Source organism: Pygocentrus nattereri, chromosome 23, assembly GCF_015220715.1.
Source record: "Pygocentrus nattereri isolate fPygNat1 chromosome 23, fPygNat1.pri, whole genome shotgun sequence".
Lineage (NCBI taxonomy): Eukaryota > Metazoa > Chordata > Actinopteri > Characiformes > Serrasalmidae > Pygocentrus > Pygocentrus nattereri.
Window position 1 is genome coordinate 12,417,767 of NC_051233.1, and position 16,313 is coordinate 12,434,079.

The window sequence follows — 16,313 nt, forward strand, 5'->3', positions numbered from 1 at the left end:
TCAATATAGAACTCATGGTTGTAAATTTATAGAACCATATACAACACAGTCTGAAGATCCATTTCACTATGCAAAACACCACTTAAGCATGAAATGGTTCTTTGCAGAACTCACGGTTCTAAATAGAACCTTGGGTTCCTTTTAGAACCTCAGACAACACAGTCTCCATCAATCTGAGGAACCATTTCACCATGCAAAGCACTACTTCAGCATGAAATGGTTCTTTATAGAACTCATGGTTCTAAATAGAATGGCGAGTACTTTATAGAACCTTACACAACACATTTTCCACCAAGCTGAGGAACACTTTCACCATGCAAAGAACCATTTAAGCATGAAATGGTTTAACATAGAACTCATGGGTAAAATTTCTAGAACCATATACAACACAGTCTGCATCCATCTGAGGAACGCTTTCACTCTTTAATGCAAAAGTTAAGCATGGAATGGTTCTTTATAGAACTTGCGGTTCTAAATAGAACCTTGGGATCTTTATAGAACCTCAGACCACACAGTCTCCATCAATCTGAGGAACCATTTTACCACGCAAAGCACCACTTAAGAATGAAATGGTTCTCTGTAGACCTTATTAGAACCGTTCCCTTCACTAAAGAACCTTTAAGAACCACCTCTCCGAAGACTGTAATCGTATGCAGACTGGTGTGATTAGTGTCCGTGTTCAGGACCTCGCTGTTCGGCTTCAGTCGGAACGGAAGTGACCGGAGGGAAAACGCCACTGCGCGCGCCAGCGAACTGCTGCGGTTAGTCTACACTCGCACGCACGCGCGCGCACACCGTCCGGAGCAGCGGAGGAGGGAAGCAGCGCGCTATAACGGGGAGGTGAATCGGGAGTGCACGCGAGGCCTCTCGGTTTAGCGCACGCTGGACTGTCCGGTATCGGGAGCGAGCGTCTGAAACCCCGCGCGGGACCCCAGAGCGTGGCGATGGAGAAGGATGCTGCTGCATCTGCTTAATTATTCATAACTGTCATGCCCGGGTTTGGATGGGGAGCGCTGCGGTGCGGAGGGGTAAAATGAAGGCTGGAGTGGAGCTGTGGGCTGTGGTGGAGGAGAAGAAGGCCCTGCCCGTGCCCGTGTCCGTGTGTGTGAGTGTGCGTGCGCTGAACGGAGCCTGCTCTGCGAACTCTGATGCTCGCTGCTTTTCTCTGGACGGGACTGCTGAGGGTTCCTCTCCTGTTGCATAGGCGTCTACCTAGGCTACGTGCTGCAATTGGGCATGAACCGGATATCTCCATAAACAACAGCATCAGCCGCTGGAGACGAGCAGACTCATCTGGATTTGACCAAAATAAGACAAAGTAGGTTTCAGCACTCCATCACTATGTGCTTGTTCTGGTGCCTGTAAAGAAAAAAGCCCAGTTTTGAATTAATACCTAGTGTTGAACTGACAGTGTTATATGAACACCTGTCATATTAGATTGGCTCTTGCAGTGCTAAATTAATCCCAACACTGCTATAGTCAGTCGTACAGTCTCAAAAAAATAGCATCTACATTATTGTTTCATACAGAGCTAATTCAATACATGCATCATTAGACTGAGTCTCACAATCTGAAACTAACGCCCACATTGTTAGATTGTTAGAGTGTTTCTTAGCGTTAATCCAACACCTGTATCGTTGGGCTTAGTCTTAAATGAACACCCACATTGTTCAGATTGTCTTTTACAGTGTTTAGTCGGCACAAATGTCATTCAACTGTGTCTAACAGCCTTCAGTTAACACCTACATTGTTAAATTTACTCTTACAGTGTTAATTCAACATCTGCATTGTTGGGTTGTTTCTTCCAGTTTTAAAAGAACACCCTCAGTTTTTAGTGACTCTCACAATCTTAAAGTAACACCTACACTGTTGGATGGACTTCACAGTCATACATTAATACCTACAGTGTTTAATTTAACACCTGTGTTGTTTGATTGAGTCGTACGGTCTTAAATTAACACCAGCATTGTACAGATTGACCTTTATAGTCTTAAATGAACACTTACATCATTGGATTGTGTCTGATAATCTTAAATGAACTCCCGCTCTGTTGAATTTACTTTTCCAGTAATAATTCCAAACCTACGGTATTTGATTGATTCTTCTAGTCTTAAATTAGCACCTATGTTGGTGGATTGTTTCTTACAGTGTTAATTCAACAGCTGTGTTGTTGGTTTGAGTTTTACAGTCTTAAATTTACACACGCATTGTTAGGTCGTGGGTAACAGTGTTAATTCAACAATCACCTTCAGTGTGGGATTGACTCTTACAGTCTCAAAGTAACACCTACACTGTTGGTTGGACTTTAACAGTCATAAATCAACACCTGCAGCTTTAGTTTAACACCTATGCTGTTAGATTACCCCTTACATTGTTAGAATTAACATCCACGTTGTTGGGTTGTTTCTTAAAGTGTCAATTCAGCACCTACAGTGTTGGATTAGGATGTACAGTCATAACATAATACCTACAGTGTTGGGTTGTCTCTTACAATATTAAATTAGCACCTGCAATGTTGGTTAGATTCTTACAGTGTAAATCAACACCTGCTGTGTTGGACTTGATCGTATAGTCTTACTTAGCTCCTACATTCTTACAGTGTTAATTCAGTGTCAACCGTGTTGGATTAGGATGTATAGTATTAAATTAACATTTATGGTGTTAAGGTTGACTCTTACAGTCTTAAATCAACACATATACAGCTGAAATGACTCCTAGATTCCTAAAATTAACTATAATGAACATCTAGAGTGTGATTTACTCTTGGGATGTTAAATTAACACCTGTAGGGCTGGTTTCTCAGACTCAGATTAACCAAAAATCTAGACTAAGAGCGAAAAGGATGAAACACCATTTGCACTGCAGTGTAGTCCAAGACTAGCTGTAAAACCAGCTGACAGTGTTTAAATGATTCCAGTGTTCGTGTCCAAGATACACACGCTGGTGATTTTGCTGTGTGTCCTTGTGTAGAGACACTTGTAGATGCTCTCTAAACAAGCTCTACAGGGCACCCAGATGAAGGTTGTAGTGAATCATCATTATTTCTGTAGACTACCAATACTGGTAACAAGGTTACACTAAAGCGAACCTAAAAAGAGCCACTCAAATGGCATGGTTTTGACACAGCAGGTTAGATGAGGAATGAGACTGAATCTGTTTTATGCCTATATGTGCCACATAAGGCTGTGTTTGAATGCCCATATTGATGGTTCAGCGTAGGCTCTAGTAGCTCTCCATCCCACTGTAAGAGGCTGAGCGGTAAGCACCCTGCCTGCATCTGACTACCTGCAGTGTGGGAAAACGTGGCTTAGCAGTAATGGAAGCCCTCTAATGGCAGGTCAATCAATACAGTCCCTCAACTTGAACTTCCCCTACCACTCTCACCTGGGATTCACAAACACACACTGCACTATGAATCTTAAAGGCATATCATGCTGTCGGTAGCTGGGCAGGTGGATTTATTGGTGGATTTATTGCTTGTGTTTCACGTATGAATTCACCCAGATGATTGGTGGCCTGCTAGAGTCTGCTAGAGTTAGAGTCTGTTTTTCGGTTAGATGCACCAGCATGGCTGACACTATAAGCTCAAGAGCGACATGGCTTTTGTTTTGCTCAGTTACAGATTGCATGAAGCACCGCCTGTCTTTGTATAGAGCCTAAAACCTGAACTGTCATGTGAGTCAACCAGCCAGCCAATCTCTCTGAAAAAACATGGCTATAAGAGCCCTATTCAGCACCAATGGGATTAGCATGTGTTAGAATGAGGATTTTAGTCCTTGAAGGGTTAGTGCACAATAGTCTCTTTAAATCAGTGTTTTAAGTCAGTCAGTAAGTAAGTCTTCCTTTTGCCTGCCTTAAAAACATCTTGACTATGTCTCCATGCACCATGTCTTCTTTAATAATGGTGGCCGCTACAGTATATTAGCCAGTAATATGATGTGTTACCTACTACTCAAACAACCTTCATGTGAAAATGCTGAGCTAGCCTGATAACCTCCCTAATACTGTTTCACTTGAAAATACATCATGTTATCTTTTCTGATTCACATTGGCTTTAAGTGCTTGTCTCTTAAGAAATAAGAACATCTTCAAGTTCTTGGCCTGGGGCCAGATTCTCAAAACTTCATGAAAGCTGCTAACAACAGCTATCCTGGTAAGCTTATGGCCCTTTTATCCTATGACCCTTCTTCTCAAAGGAGGAATAGGACATGATACATACTAAGATACTAATTGCTAAAATGCTGAAATACATGCTAACATTTAAAGGGAAGGTGCACATCAGTGCTGGGGAGAGCGTGGCACAACCTAACACGTCTTGTTTTTTGTGAAATAATTTTTGAAATGTTTTAATACAAGCAGCATATACATCTCTGCTACATACAAGCACTTGAACTTTGTTTCTAGCATCTACCATTTATTTACACTTCCACTGAAATGGATGACTATTGTAACAGACAGAGGGTTAGTTGTAACGCTTGCTAGATAAGTCTGATGAATTAGTGCAAACAACGCTAATTCAATATATTTCTATGTTGTAAGAAACAAATATATTTTCCAACCACACTGCATTATACAGGGTGCTTCAAAAAGATTAATCTGATTTCAACATGATTTATTTCACTTGTAAATTATTACAGAACAATGCAGTAAATTATAAAAGGTTTAATTGAGCATAAAGTTTATTATGTAATTTTACAAGTGCTCAATATGAACCTCCTCCAGCTGTACGCACAACATCAATGCCATAGTCAATTTATCCCCTACTCGATTGAGCATGTCGGGTGTCACTGTACTCAAGGCTCTTTCAATGCGATTTCGAAGATCATCCAGTGTTGTGGAACCAGTGACGAAGGCTCTGAGCTGCTGGAGGTTATAATAATCACGACAATAATCACATTGCATACTAATACTAAGATACTAATAAAGTAGAAGAAAATCCCTGTTTTCAGATTTGTTTCTCGTTTTCATTTTAAAATCTGTGTAAACACGTTGAACAAAAAGATACAGTTTACCTTATTTGTGTTTGTGTACTAAAGGTGGCTTAGTTGTAACAACTAACCCTGCAGTACGATGTTGGTACTTAAGCCAAGTTAGCCCTTGCTGTGAGTTTGTCACATGCTTCAAAATGGTGCCATGTTGTAGGCAATAAGATGGTGATTAAAGTAAGGTAAGCGTGGATTTTGTGATTTACACAAACAGTAACCGTAAAATACTTGCATGCACTGAAAACACTCATATCTCTGGTGAATTTCATGCTGCTTCATTTAGCGCTCATAAACATGTGGTCTACCATGATAGGACTGTTCTGAGGCGGCGCTAGATTTTAGCACATTTACCCCCCAGATAAGATGGACGTGTGACAATATGGTGCCTAGAATCTCTTAAGCAGCCAGTTATGAGAGCGATTTGGGAAATATGATTGTCCTAGCAGATTATGGATGTCCTATATGTTTTGGGAATCCGGCCCTTGGGTTGTAGGTGAGTTAGGAGTGGGTGATAAAGCACAAGTATTATATCACAATTCTCTTAGACATTTCCATGGTACATAATACATTTCACAATAGTTTAATACAATGCACTGTAAGTACAATGATTTCCATTTAACATTGTACATATTGTACTGCACTAAATCCAATTAAACAGGACTAATTGTACTTTAATGAAACATGCAGTTGGTCCACAATATGCCCAGAAAAGCATACTGTTGATCACAGTATCAATAAAATATCATCTTACTGCACACCTCTAGTGAGAGTCTTACGTCATTTTGTAGTCTTCTTGATATCTTGAATGTTGTAGTCTGGCTAATCAGTGCTTTAATCGGTGCTAGCTGGCAGTGTCTTTTATATGCACTCTTCAGAGCAAAAGAGTTGAGGTGCTCTTTAGCACAATTGCAGGAACTGCTTTAGACTGTGTTGAGGCCTAAGTGCATTGCTATCGATGCGCATCACTATAACACATTTGATGCTGTGGCCTCTTCAGTGCGGTCAATAGTGTTTTCCCCAGTACTGCTTCTGCCTTTGTTTTCCTTTTGCCATGAGATGGAATATGTGGTCTGATCCTATGTGGTTGCTTCATTGTTTTTACTCTGGAAGCTATGTGAAAAGAGAATTGCCTGAGAACCGAAGAGCTGTGGGTTTTGTGCTTTTCTGGTGATGGCCCATGCCTTATTTTCATGTCACGTTTGTGACCTTTTCTGCAGTGTCTTCCTGCTGTGCTCTCATCTGGGTGTATAGGCATTCTATGTTCTCTATAAAGTTGTTGTGAATCAGCACTATGAGGATGTGAGGCTGTAATCGGATCCTCGCTTTTCACGCAACGCTCCTGGAATTACGACCAACGCACTATAACATACCGTTCATCTCTCGGCAGCAGAGGAAATGAGCTCTCACTTGTCTGATGTGTTCTTCAGTCGAAAAGCTAAGACCGCAACTCTAAATGCTAATTGCAGATTGATCAATCGGAGAAGCGTCTATATGGGTAGATGTTTTTTTTTCTTGCAATGTTTGAAAAATGTCAAGTAATCTGATAATTTTACTTAATTTTGTTTGACAAGCATACACAGTACTTGAATTCAACTGGGTAACTGGCATTGACATATGGTTGTGCTAGCACTTGCGAATGAGATCTGATGCAAATCAATTCAGGTTTGTTTTTCATAGTATAGGAGCACATATGGTGGGGTTTTAGTGTTTGGGCCTTAATCGACCATTTGCAAAGTTCTAAGAAGTCCTGCCCCCTCACCCCTCTTCTTGTTTACTGTTGCTAGGTCTGTCAGACTATTGGCTTACGCTACCTGGTAGCATCTGTTTTGCTTGCAACAAAAAAGACAAAGAAGTTGAGCAGCACCGTGGAAAATTTAAGGAGGAGTACACTTTATATATTTCATACATTCAGAAATATGGTGGCTTTACAGGATGTTCTTGTTTGTCAGACAAAATATAAATGTAGACCAATTTAGAACATTCATGTATTTATTCTGTTAATTTACAATTATCAAACAAAGGAAATCTGTTAGCCACTGAATGTTAAAGTAAGAGGTAAAAACAGATATTATATGCCCTTGTACTTAACTGGCCAGTTTGACTAGAAAATACATTATATATATATATATATATATATATATATATATATATATATATATATATATATAAATATATAAATAATTATATATGCTCTCTGACATTTGCACAGGATTGTGGATTAATTCAAAACTTTTTCATCACCTTCTAGATGATCAGGATGGCACAGGTCTGAATATACATTCATCACCAACACCTATTCAGCTCTCATAGCTGAATAATAATAATTATAATAAAAAGTAGATCTTAGAGACTATTGTGATAGGCAAAGTAATTGGTAACTGCTGAAGCTGAGGATGAATATGGGTGTGTGGTAAATTATGGTCAGTGTAGCTGTTTATTGAGTTTTTTCTTGGTTACTTGTTTGCTAACTATCTAACTTTGAGTTTATTTGAGACAAAGAAATTAGGTTAAGTTAACAGTAACGTTAGCTAGCTAGCTGACAAACCAATGATTTTAATCTAACATTTTGAGCAAGCAAGCAAAGTTTATTTATATAGCGCCTTTTACAACAGGTGATGTCACAAAGCAGCTTTACCAGAATGAGTGTTGCCAGTGGCGACAGTGGCAAGGAGCATAAGAGCAAAAAAAAGAAACCTTGAGAGGAACCAAGACTCAGAAGGTGTACCCATTCTCCTCTGGTTGGCACCGGATAGCAAACATTGTTAGTGTAAAGTATCATAGTACAAACGGGGAAAATAGGTGGAGCAACGATTATTTAGATTAAAACACACAGAGAGTTAGTTCTGTAAAGAGTGACTGATCACAGATTACAGTATTAACAGAGCAGCAGAGACTCCATCAGGTCTAGTTATTACAGCCCTTTACTAAAATGGAGAAACCAGACGGTAACAGAGACATGAGGGTTCCCTGAGATGTCAGCACCCCTCCCCTCTACCGTCAGCAAATTTGAGTGAAGCGGGATGACAGCACCAGCATTCAAATTTTACCGTAATACTCTATGACCATGAACCCCCATATCTGCACCTTTTATCTGACAGGGAAAACTAATTACCAAAGGCTTGACTAAACAAGTACGTTTTTAGCCTAGACTTAAAGACTGAGACTGTGTCTGAGTCCCAAACACTGACAAGAAGATTATTCCAAAGCTGGGGGGCTTTGTATGAGAAAGCTCTTCCTCCCGATGTAACTGTATTAATTCTAGGTACTAATAGTAAGCCAGCAGCTTGTGATCTAAGTAGGAGCGATGGTTCATAGTAAGAGAGAAGTTCACTCAGGTACTGAGAGTGTAATGAATGGGAAACATAGAAATAGTATAATCTACAACTTTATTTATTTATTGTTTTTATGTATTTGGAAACCGTGTCACCAGTATTTGCCATATATTGTTGTTTACAGTAAGTTAATGTCAGTTAAGGTTAAACATAATGCACTTTGACCATACTGATCATTGCAATTTTATATCCCTCAGTCATTTAGCATGTAGATGGAAATTTAGAGGTAGCAGCTCAAAAAAATTAATCGATTGATTTCCAGTTATTTACTTGAGTTTTTGAAAATGTCACTAAAACCAGAAATTCTGCCACCTAGCTTATAAGACAGTCCCACAGAGCAAAATCACACTTTTTGTGATTGCACCAACTGAGACTGAACTGAATAATATATTTAGGACCTTGCAGATTATGAGGGACACCTGGGGACAATGCCCCCAGAGCCCCCTAGTACAGGCTTAGCCCCCCCCCTTCCATGAACCTCTAGTGACTTTGGATTCAGCCATGTGTGCATAATTCTACACTGGACACAAAGTGCAGTATTTGGGTGTACAGGGAGCAGTGAGCCGTTTAAGATTCACCCTTAAGATTTTCCGAGGTGTGACCATGGATTTTTAATATTGTCCATTAAGGGGATTTTTTTTTGCAATGTTTAGCAATTTACCTGCTTGTCTTATGTAAAAAATGTTAAATATTGCAGAAATTGGGTCCACTACATGGATTTGTTTAACTTTGAAGCACAAAATGACCATTGGAGTCATCTGCTTTTGGCAAAAAACAAAACAACAAAAAAAGAAAATTTAAGTTACCTGTATTTTATTGTTATTTTATTAAATCAAAATTTATATTAACTGAAATCCACAATAAACAAATAGGATTTATCATTTATTTATCATTAAAATGGAGATCTGTTTTTGCAAATGAATGTATCTTTATGTGGAACACAGCCTTTACATTGTGTCATGTATCTTCATACTCAGAAATCTCTTTTTCAAACATGGTTCTTTAGGGAAGCAGAAGTGGTTCTTCTGAGCATCTCTCAAAAAACCCTTTAAGAATGTAGAGGACTTTGAAGTATTAAGTACCAGTGGAGAGAATTATCCTTCACTTTCCTTTATATAACACTACGATCTTTTTTTGTAGAGACCATTTAAGCATTTCTGCTGTTGACATTGTCCCATGCATTCAGTCACATCCAGTTTAGTCTGCATTAAGCCAATGAGGTCGCACAGTATTATCAAATTAGGATTAGCTGAGTAGGAGTAATATTGAAGAACACAGTCACTAAGACTCAGACCTGGAGCAAAAGTAACTGCCTGAGACTCAAATGAAGTGTCTCAAATTAAGTATGTTGTTCTTTTGTGTTTTGTAGCCATAATTGTTCTTTTTCTTTTGCCATCTCCTCACATACATACAACACTGTCTGTGAAATGATGTCTTCTTTATATTAAGTTGTTAGCTCACTCTGGGATGTCACTTTGTATAAATTTTTACTATGTTTATGTCAATTTGCATTTATCCTATATATAATATAAAAGTTGGGATGGGGGCCCCCGGAGAAGAGGAAGATGATGGATGGATGGGGGCATGTTTACCACTGTGTTTCATTACCTCTTCTTTTAACAATACTCTTTAAGCATTTGGGAACTGAGGAGACCAATTGTTGTTGTTTTCAAAGGGATGATTTGTCGTTCTTGTTTGATACAGGATTTCAGCTGCTCATCAGTTTGAGGTCTTTGTCTTATATTTCATTTTATAAAGTGCCAAATGTTTTCAGTGGTGGTCAGTTTAGCACATAGCCTCTTTTAATATGCAACCATGATGTTGTGATACATGCAAAATGTGATTTGACATTGTTTGAAATAATCAAAGCTTTACCTGAAAAGACGTCATCTGGACGGCAGCATATGTTGCCAAAACATATGTCATTCAGCATTAATGATGCCTTCACAGATGAGCATGTCACACATGCCATGCACACTAATGCACAGTTCAAATGTTGATTCGTCAGACCACAGGACACTTTTCTACTTTGCCTCAGTCTAGTTTAAAAGAGCTCAGGCCCAGAGAAGTTGGCAGCGTTTCTGGATCCTGTTTATTTATGATTTCTTCTTTGCATTTAAGAGTTTAATCCTGCATTTTGTGGACACAGCGACAAGCTGTTTTCACAGACAGTGGTTTTCAGAAGTGTTTCTGAGCCCATGCAGTGATTTACGCTACAGAATCGTCCCTGTTTTTAATGCAGTGCCGCCTGAGGACCCAAAGATCAAGGCCAGCAAATACTGGTTTTTGGCCTTCTCCCTTGCATACAGAGATTCCTCCAGATTATCTGAATCTTTTAATGATATTATGTACTGTAGGTGATGAAAGGCAAAAGTTTTTTGCTATTTTATGTTGAGAAATGTTATTCTTGAATTATTGCACTATTTGTTCAAGCAGTTTTTCACAGTGATGAACACTTCCTCATCTTTACTTCTGAAAGACTCTTTTTTAAGCATTACACAACTTACTAAGCATTACTAACTTTCCCAATACATATACATACATAACCAGAATAAACAATGTGCTGATCAGTGTGCTTAGGTCTGTAAGAAGCTTTCACAGTATTGTAAAAATAAATTATATCAGTCGATATTATCAGTTATCAGTTATTGGAATTTTTTAGCCCCTTTAAATTGGTATTGGAAATTTCTGTATCCAGTCTGGTCTATTTGAAATAGTGATCATTTCATGAGATCAAACCAAACAAAGCCCAAGGTTCTTGTGGCTGTCTCACTCTTACACATTCTTCTGTGAGATCAAATTCGGTGCTTCTCGCTTCACATACATCAGTTTTGTGCCCCAAATGCTGCCAATCTGAGAGCCAATAGCCATCATAATTAGCACCTTTTGTGTTTGAGACTTAGCATTAATAGAACTGCTGCAAATCCGAGACCACAGAGGACAGAAATATTTAAAACTTCAATCAAGCAATTTTCTCTCGCTTTCTTTCAGATGAATTGCCGGCATAATTGAATTTTGTTCGGGAGGTGTTCGACTCAAATGTGGCGGGGTCCTCTTTCATCACTGAAAATGATAAACCCGTTGGACGACACTCTTATCTCTCTGCTCCTCGTCTTCTTCTCTTGGATCCCACGTGACCTCGCAGCTGTGGTGCTGTAGATTCAAGCACGCACTCAGAATAACTCATTACTCATCAGAGTTCTGCCCCTTAGAAGAGTGTGTGTGAGATGTACAAACCCAATTCTAAAAATGTTGCGACAATATGTGAAACGCAAAGCAGTGATTTGTGTATCCACTTTATTGACCTTCAAGTCAGTAAAGGCTGTACAAAGACATCTTATCAAATTAGTTGTTTTGTAAACACATGCTTGCTCTGAAATTCATGCCTGCAACACTTTATAAAAAGGTGTGAGAGAGGCAGTTTAAGACTAGGAGTGTTGCTGTAATTATGCAATCATGCTTTGGTGTAAAAGCATCCAGGAAAGCCCTTGTCTTTAGGCGCATGGATGGGTCAAGGCTCATAACTTTGAAAAAGCAGTCCAACTGTTAACACCCTTCCTCAACAAGTGTTTGCATGGATTTAAGGTATTTTACCCTCTATGGTGCATAATATTGTCAAAAAAGAATCCGGAGTTGATATTTTTCTGTGATGGATATCACCACAGGAACATGGGAATATGTTGTCAATAAACACTGTTTGCCGCTGCATTCACAAATGCAAGACCTTTAGCACTGTCCTATGCACAGTGGAAACCATATATCAGCAACGTCCAGAAATGCTGCCAACTTCTCATCAGCTCATCTGAAATGGACTAGAAAAAGTCAGGGTGTGTCATGGTATGGGGGGTATTAGTGGGTAACTTGCATATCTGTGACAACACTATTAACATTGAAAGATATATTTTTTTTCGCAAACTGTACTTTTAGACACAATCTTTTTCCTGGACACTCATGTTTATTCAGACATGACAACGGCAAGTCACATTCTACATGTGTGTAACATGGTGGGAGACGAGCTGCAAGTAGGAGCTGCAAGTTTCATTTGTGTCCGTAATAAAGGCAGCACAGTTAAATCTGAAACTAAAAAGACAGAAAACACACTAAGAACCTAAAAGAGCTACTACAGAAAGTAATGAAACAGAACAGAACTGTAGTAATTCTATAAACAAACTAAAGGGGTATAAATACTGGGGGAATGAACAAGAAACACCAAGGAAAAATTACAGAGCAAGGCAACAGATCGTACACACATGAGGGGCAAAGCAAAGGTTCGAAGCCGGGAAGGAGCAGAAAAAACAAAAGAAAACAGTGGCACATGGCCAGAAAAGTGACGGGAAAACAGGGCAAGACATGATGTTACAGTGTGTAATAAAATTGTGGCTGTGTAATCAGAGAGTCAAGTGCTAGACTGGTTTCCTGTCTTCTACTGAAAATATGTGCTACATTATTAAGCGTAAAATATGACAATGAAGACCCCCATACGTTTGTGCAACTGAAGACTTGTTTTGGATGAAGAATGGCAAAAAGTTACACTTCCATTACTGGATCAGTTGGTGTTTTCAGTCCCCAAAATGACATTTAAGTACTGGTGAAGTGAAATTTGATGTAATACAGAAGTACATATGCTCCTGTCCCGGCTTTTATGGGGGCTGTTGCAGGCATCAAATTTAGAATGTGCATATAGTAAAAAAAAAAGCATAATGTTGTTTAGGTAAAATATCAAATATAGTGATTTTGTACTGTTTTCAACTTTGTTAGAGTTGGATTTGTAGTAGTGGACAACAAACACAACTTCTGAACTTGAGTGAAAGATTAAAAATATTGGTAACACTATATTACACAAATTAAGATTGTTTAGTTACATAATTAATTATCTCGTTAATAAGTCATTAACTACTCATGATTTATCTAAGAAAAAAATTGATGCCTATTATGCTTCGCGTCTACATATCTATGAGCAATCTGCGCAGACATATAGTCATCAGACAAAACACACTTGAACATAATTTGAATATGACCATCCAATATGACCAAATCCAATATGTTTGTCTGTATGTATTTTCTACAGAACGTTGCCAGATCCATTGAATTACAATGTTGTTAAGGAGAAGAAATACTGCTACATGCAAGCTAACACTGCTGTGTACTGAATTGAGATCATGAGCCTGGCAACCTCACCAAATTACCCCACGCAAACCTGTAAGCTTTGTCAAATGTGGTCATTAAGTTGCTTTGGCAGCAGCAGCCAACAGGTTAAGTAGCTGATGTTATATAATAGTGCTTCGGTTAACCTCTTATGCTCCAGGATATATGACCACATGATCACATGACCAGATATTAAGGCAAATTATTCAGTAACTGCATGAAATAGATGCATTTTTAATTTAATTTTATTTATTTATTTATTTTGGTAAAAGCTCCCCTCAAATTAACAGAAAGTGTGTTTTATGATCACACATAGAGGTGGGAATCTTTAGGCACCTCACGATTCGATTCAGTTATAATTCAGAGGGCTGTGATGCGATTATAAAACGATTATCGATGCATCTTAATGCATGTTTTTTGTATATACAGGATTTCTATTTTCCTAATGTCTGAGGACTTGGTAGTTTTAAAGCAAAGTATTTGCAATGACCTATGATGAATTTACTTCCAATATCTTTTTTTAATAAAGCAAATGGAAGTGATGTGGCAAATGAACTGGAAGACTCTCATTCACTGAAAAGCTGAAGCCACTCATCTGCGATAAAATGTGCTGTTAGGGTGAAATAAGATCCAGTGGTAATGGATGTCCATGCAGCACGTTACAGCCATCCTGCCCGTTTTCTTTAGTGATTTTATGACTTTGGTTTTGGTCTTGTTGTAGAGAGGGTGGGTTTGGATGGGGATGTGACTTCAGGCTGGTAAACTTTGAGAGACATTTTACAAGAAACTTCTAGTTTTGAGGAAAAGTTTTCTGGTGGAGATGGAAGAAAAACTATAGCTGAGCTGACATTAAAGTTTCAAGCAGAGCAAAGTAAATCTGTGCTCTCGATTATATATTTTAGCCTATACTAGGACATCAGCACATACTGAGACATACTGGATATTAAATGCTGTGGCTTCCAAGGTGGTTTGACTTTGTTGAAAGGACAAAATATCTCTTCTTAACATTTGGGTTGTGACTCCTGATCTAACCTGATCTTTAAAGCAGAGGGAGCTGGAGGGATTTTGCACTATAGAAAATCAATTTTTGACATTTATGAGTCGATTCAGAATCATTCATGTCCACGTTGCGATGCATCTAAGAATCGAGTTTTTCCCACACCCCTTATCACACATATTGCTATATGCTTACAATTTACTGCTGAAAGCCAAAAATCTGTGACGCTCTTTGTATTATTTTCTAAAAATAATTTTTACAGAGTAGATCACTGAAGAGACACCATCTGTTTATAGTTTATAGCCCAGCTTTGTGGAAAAATGGGTCGACTTTCAGTAGACAAAAAAAATTGTGAGTTCAGCTTCTTTTATTATAAGCGTTTAAATTTACATTACCCATCTATTTGACTGGAATGAAGACAGTTACAGCCTCTTATAACACTCACTTTTGGAATGTAGCTTATGAAATATGAAAGTTATGAAGAAAATGATTAAGACTTTCATGCAACGTCATTCCAATACGCAGTGGTAATGGTAGCTTGCTTGTAGTATGTATAATCTATTTCTTCTTACTTAGACTGCCTGTTTTCCACAGGGTGCCTAATTAATTTTTCCATAGATAAATCTGCTTCAAACCCAGTTACCTAATATAAGCATTAACCAACTACAGAATGACTTCATTCCACATTTTGTTTTAACATTGAGAAGATCGTTTTTATTAATATTTTCAATATCACACCTCTTCTGACATCCTATCCTGGAAATGCTGCATTTGATTTTTGGCCAGTTCTGATTCAGCTCACGTATTGTTTGGGTCTCTTTGGGAATGAAGTGTAGCTGACATTTTTGGAGGACTGCACAGTGTGGCCTCTGCGAGCCTCTGTGAGCACGCTTACCCATAAACCCATCTTGACAGAGATATCTTCACAGGCATATGAATCAACCTTAAGAGGGTGTCAGTGCAAAACAGTGTAATGGACAAACTTCTGTTCTGACAACATGTTGTGTTATCGTAACTGTTAATCATGTAAAACCAATGCTTGCTTCCATTCTTTTGTCATGCAGTGTACTTTCCCATTACATCTGATTATGCTTATTAGTAAAAGCTTACTCACGATCACCTCACTTCCTGTTTTTCAGGTCGTTGGTATGGCAGAGAAATCTTTAGAGCAGGGCTCGGTCTCCATCCCCATGGAAGAGACCAGGCGAGCTGGAGGAGCCCCTCCAGATGCAGCCCTGCTGACCCACCTGAAGAAGGTGGAGAACCACATTACAGAGGCGCAGAGGTTTTCTCATCTGCCCCGACGTTCAACGGTGGACCTGGAGTTCACAGAGCTCTCGTACACCATCCATGAGGGACCCTGCTGGAGAAGGAGAGGTACTGCAGCAGTTTCCCTTAATATAATTGAGGGCTTTAATGGCTGCAATTAATCCTTTGAACTCTACGAATGTGTCAGTGCGTCCACACTTCAGTTCCTCACTGCGTCCACACTTCAGTTCCTATATAAGCTACATATTAGTTTCATAGTAGTTACTGAATAATTGATGGTTATTGAATAATTAAGAGTTAAAATCCAAGTGAGAACCTGCTGACATAGCCACATTGGTGGATTTATTGTTAGGGAGTATAATACATATGTGTAAAATGATTCAGTAAAAAATATAATTTACACCATTTGTCACTTATCCCAAAGCAGCGAAAAATATATTTTTGCAATTTTGTTCCCTTTCCCAAACCATTGTACAAACTTCAATTCTAAGTCATCATTAAACTTAATGGATAGAAATGAACAAAAACAGGAGCAAAGTTCAGACTTCATAACTGCTACTACTGTTTTTGGCAGTGCAGTGCACT

General features: G+C 38.7%; 1 protein-coding gene across 1 annotated transcript in view; it reads left to right on the forward strand.

Annotated features, from left to right (window-relative positions):
* Positions 1-604: 604 nt before the first annotated feature.
* abcg4a (ATP-binding cassette, sub-family G (WHITE), member 4a) overlaps positions 605-16,313 on the forward strand; it is a 55,396-nt gene continuing 39,687 nt past the window's right edge. Inside the window, exons 1-2 of the mRNA XM_017701744.2 lie at positions 605-1,318; positions 15,599-15,836. Of these exons, the coding sequence (XP_017557233.1) occupies positions 15,608-15,836 (229 nt within the window). The 5' untranslated portion in view covers positions 605-1,318; positions 15,599-15,607. The remainder of the gene's footprint in view (positions 1,319-15,598; positions 15,837-16,313) is intronic.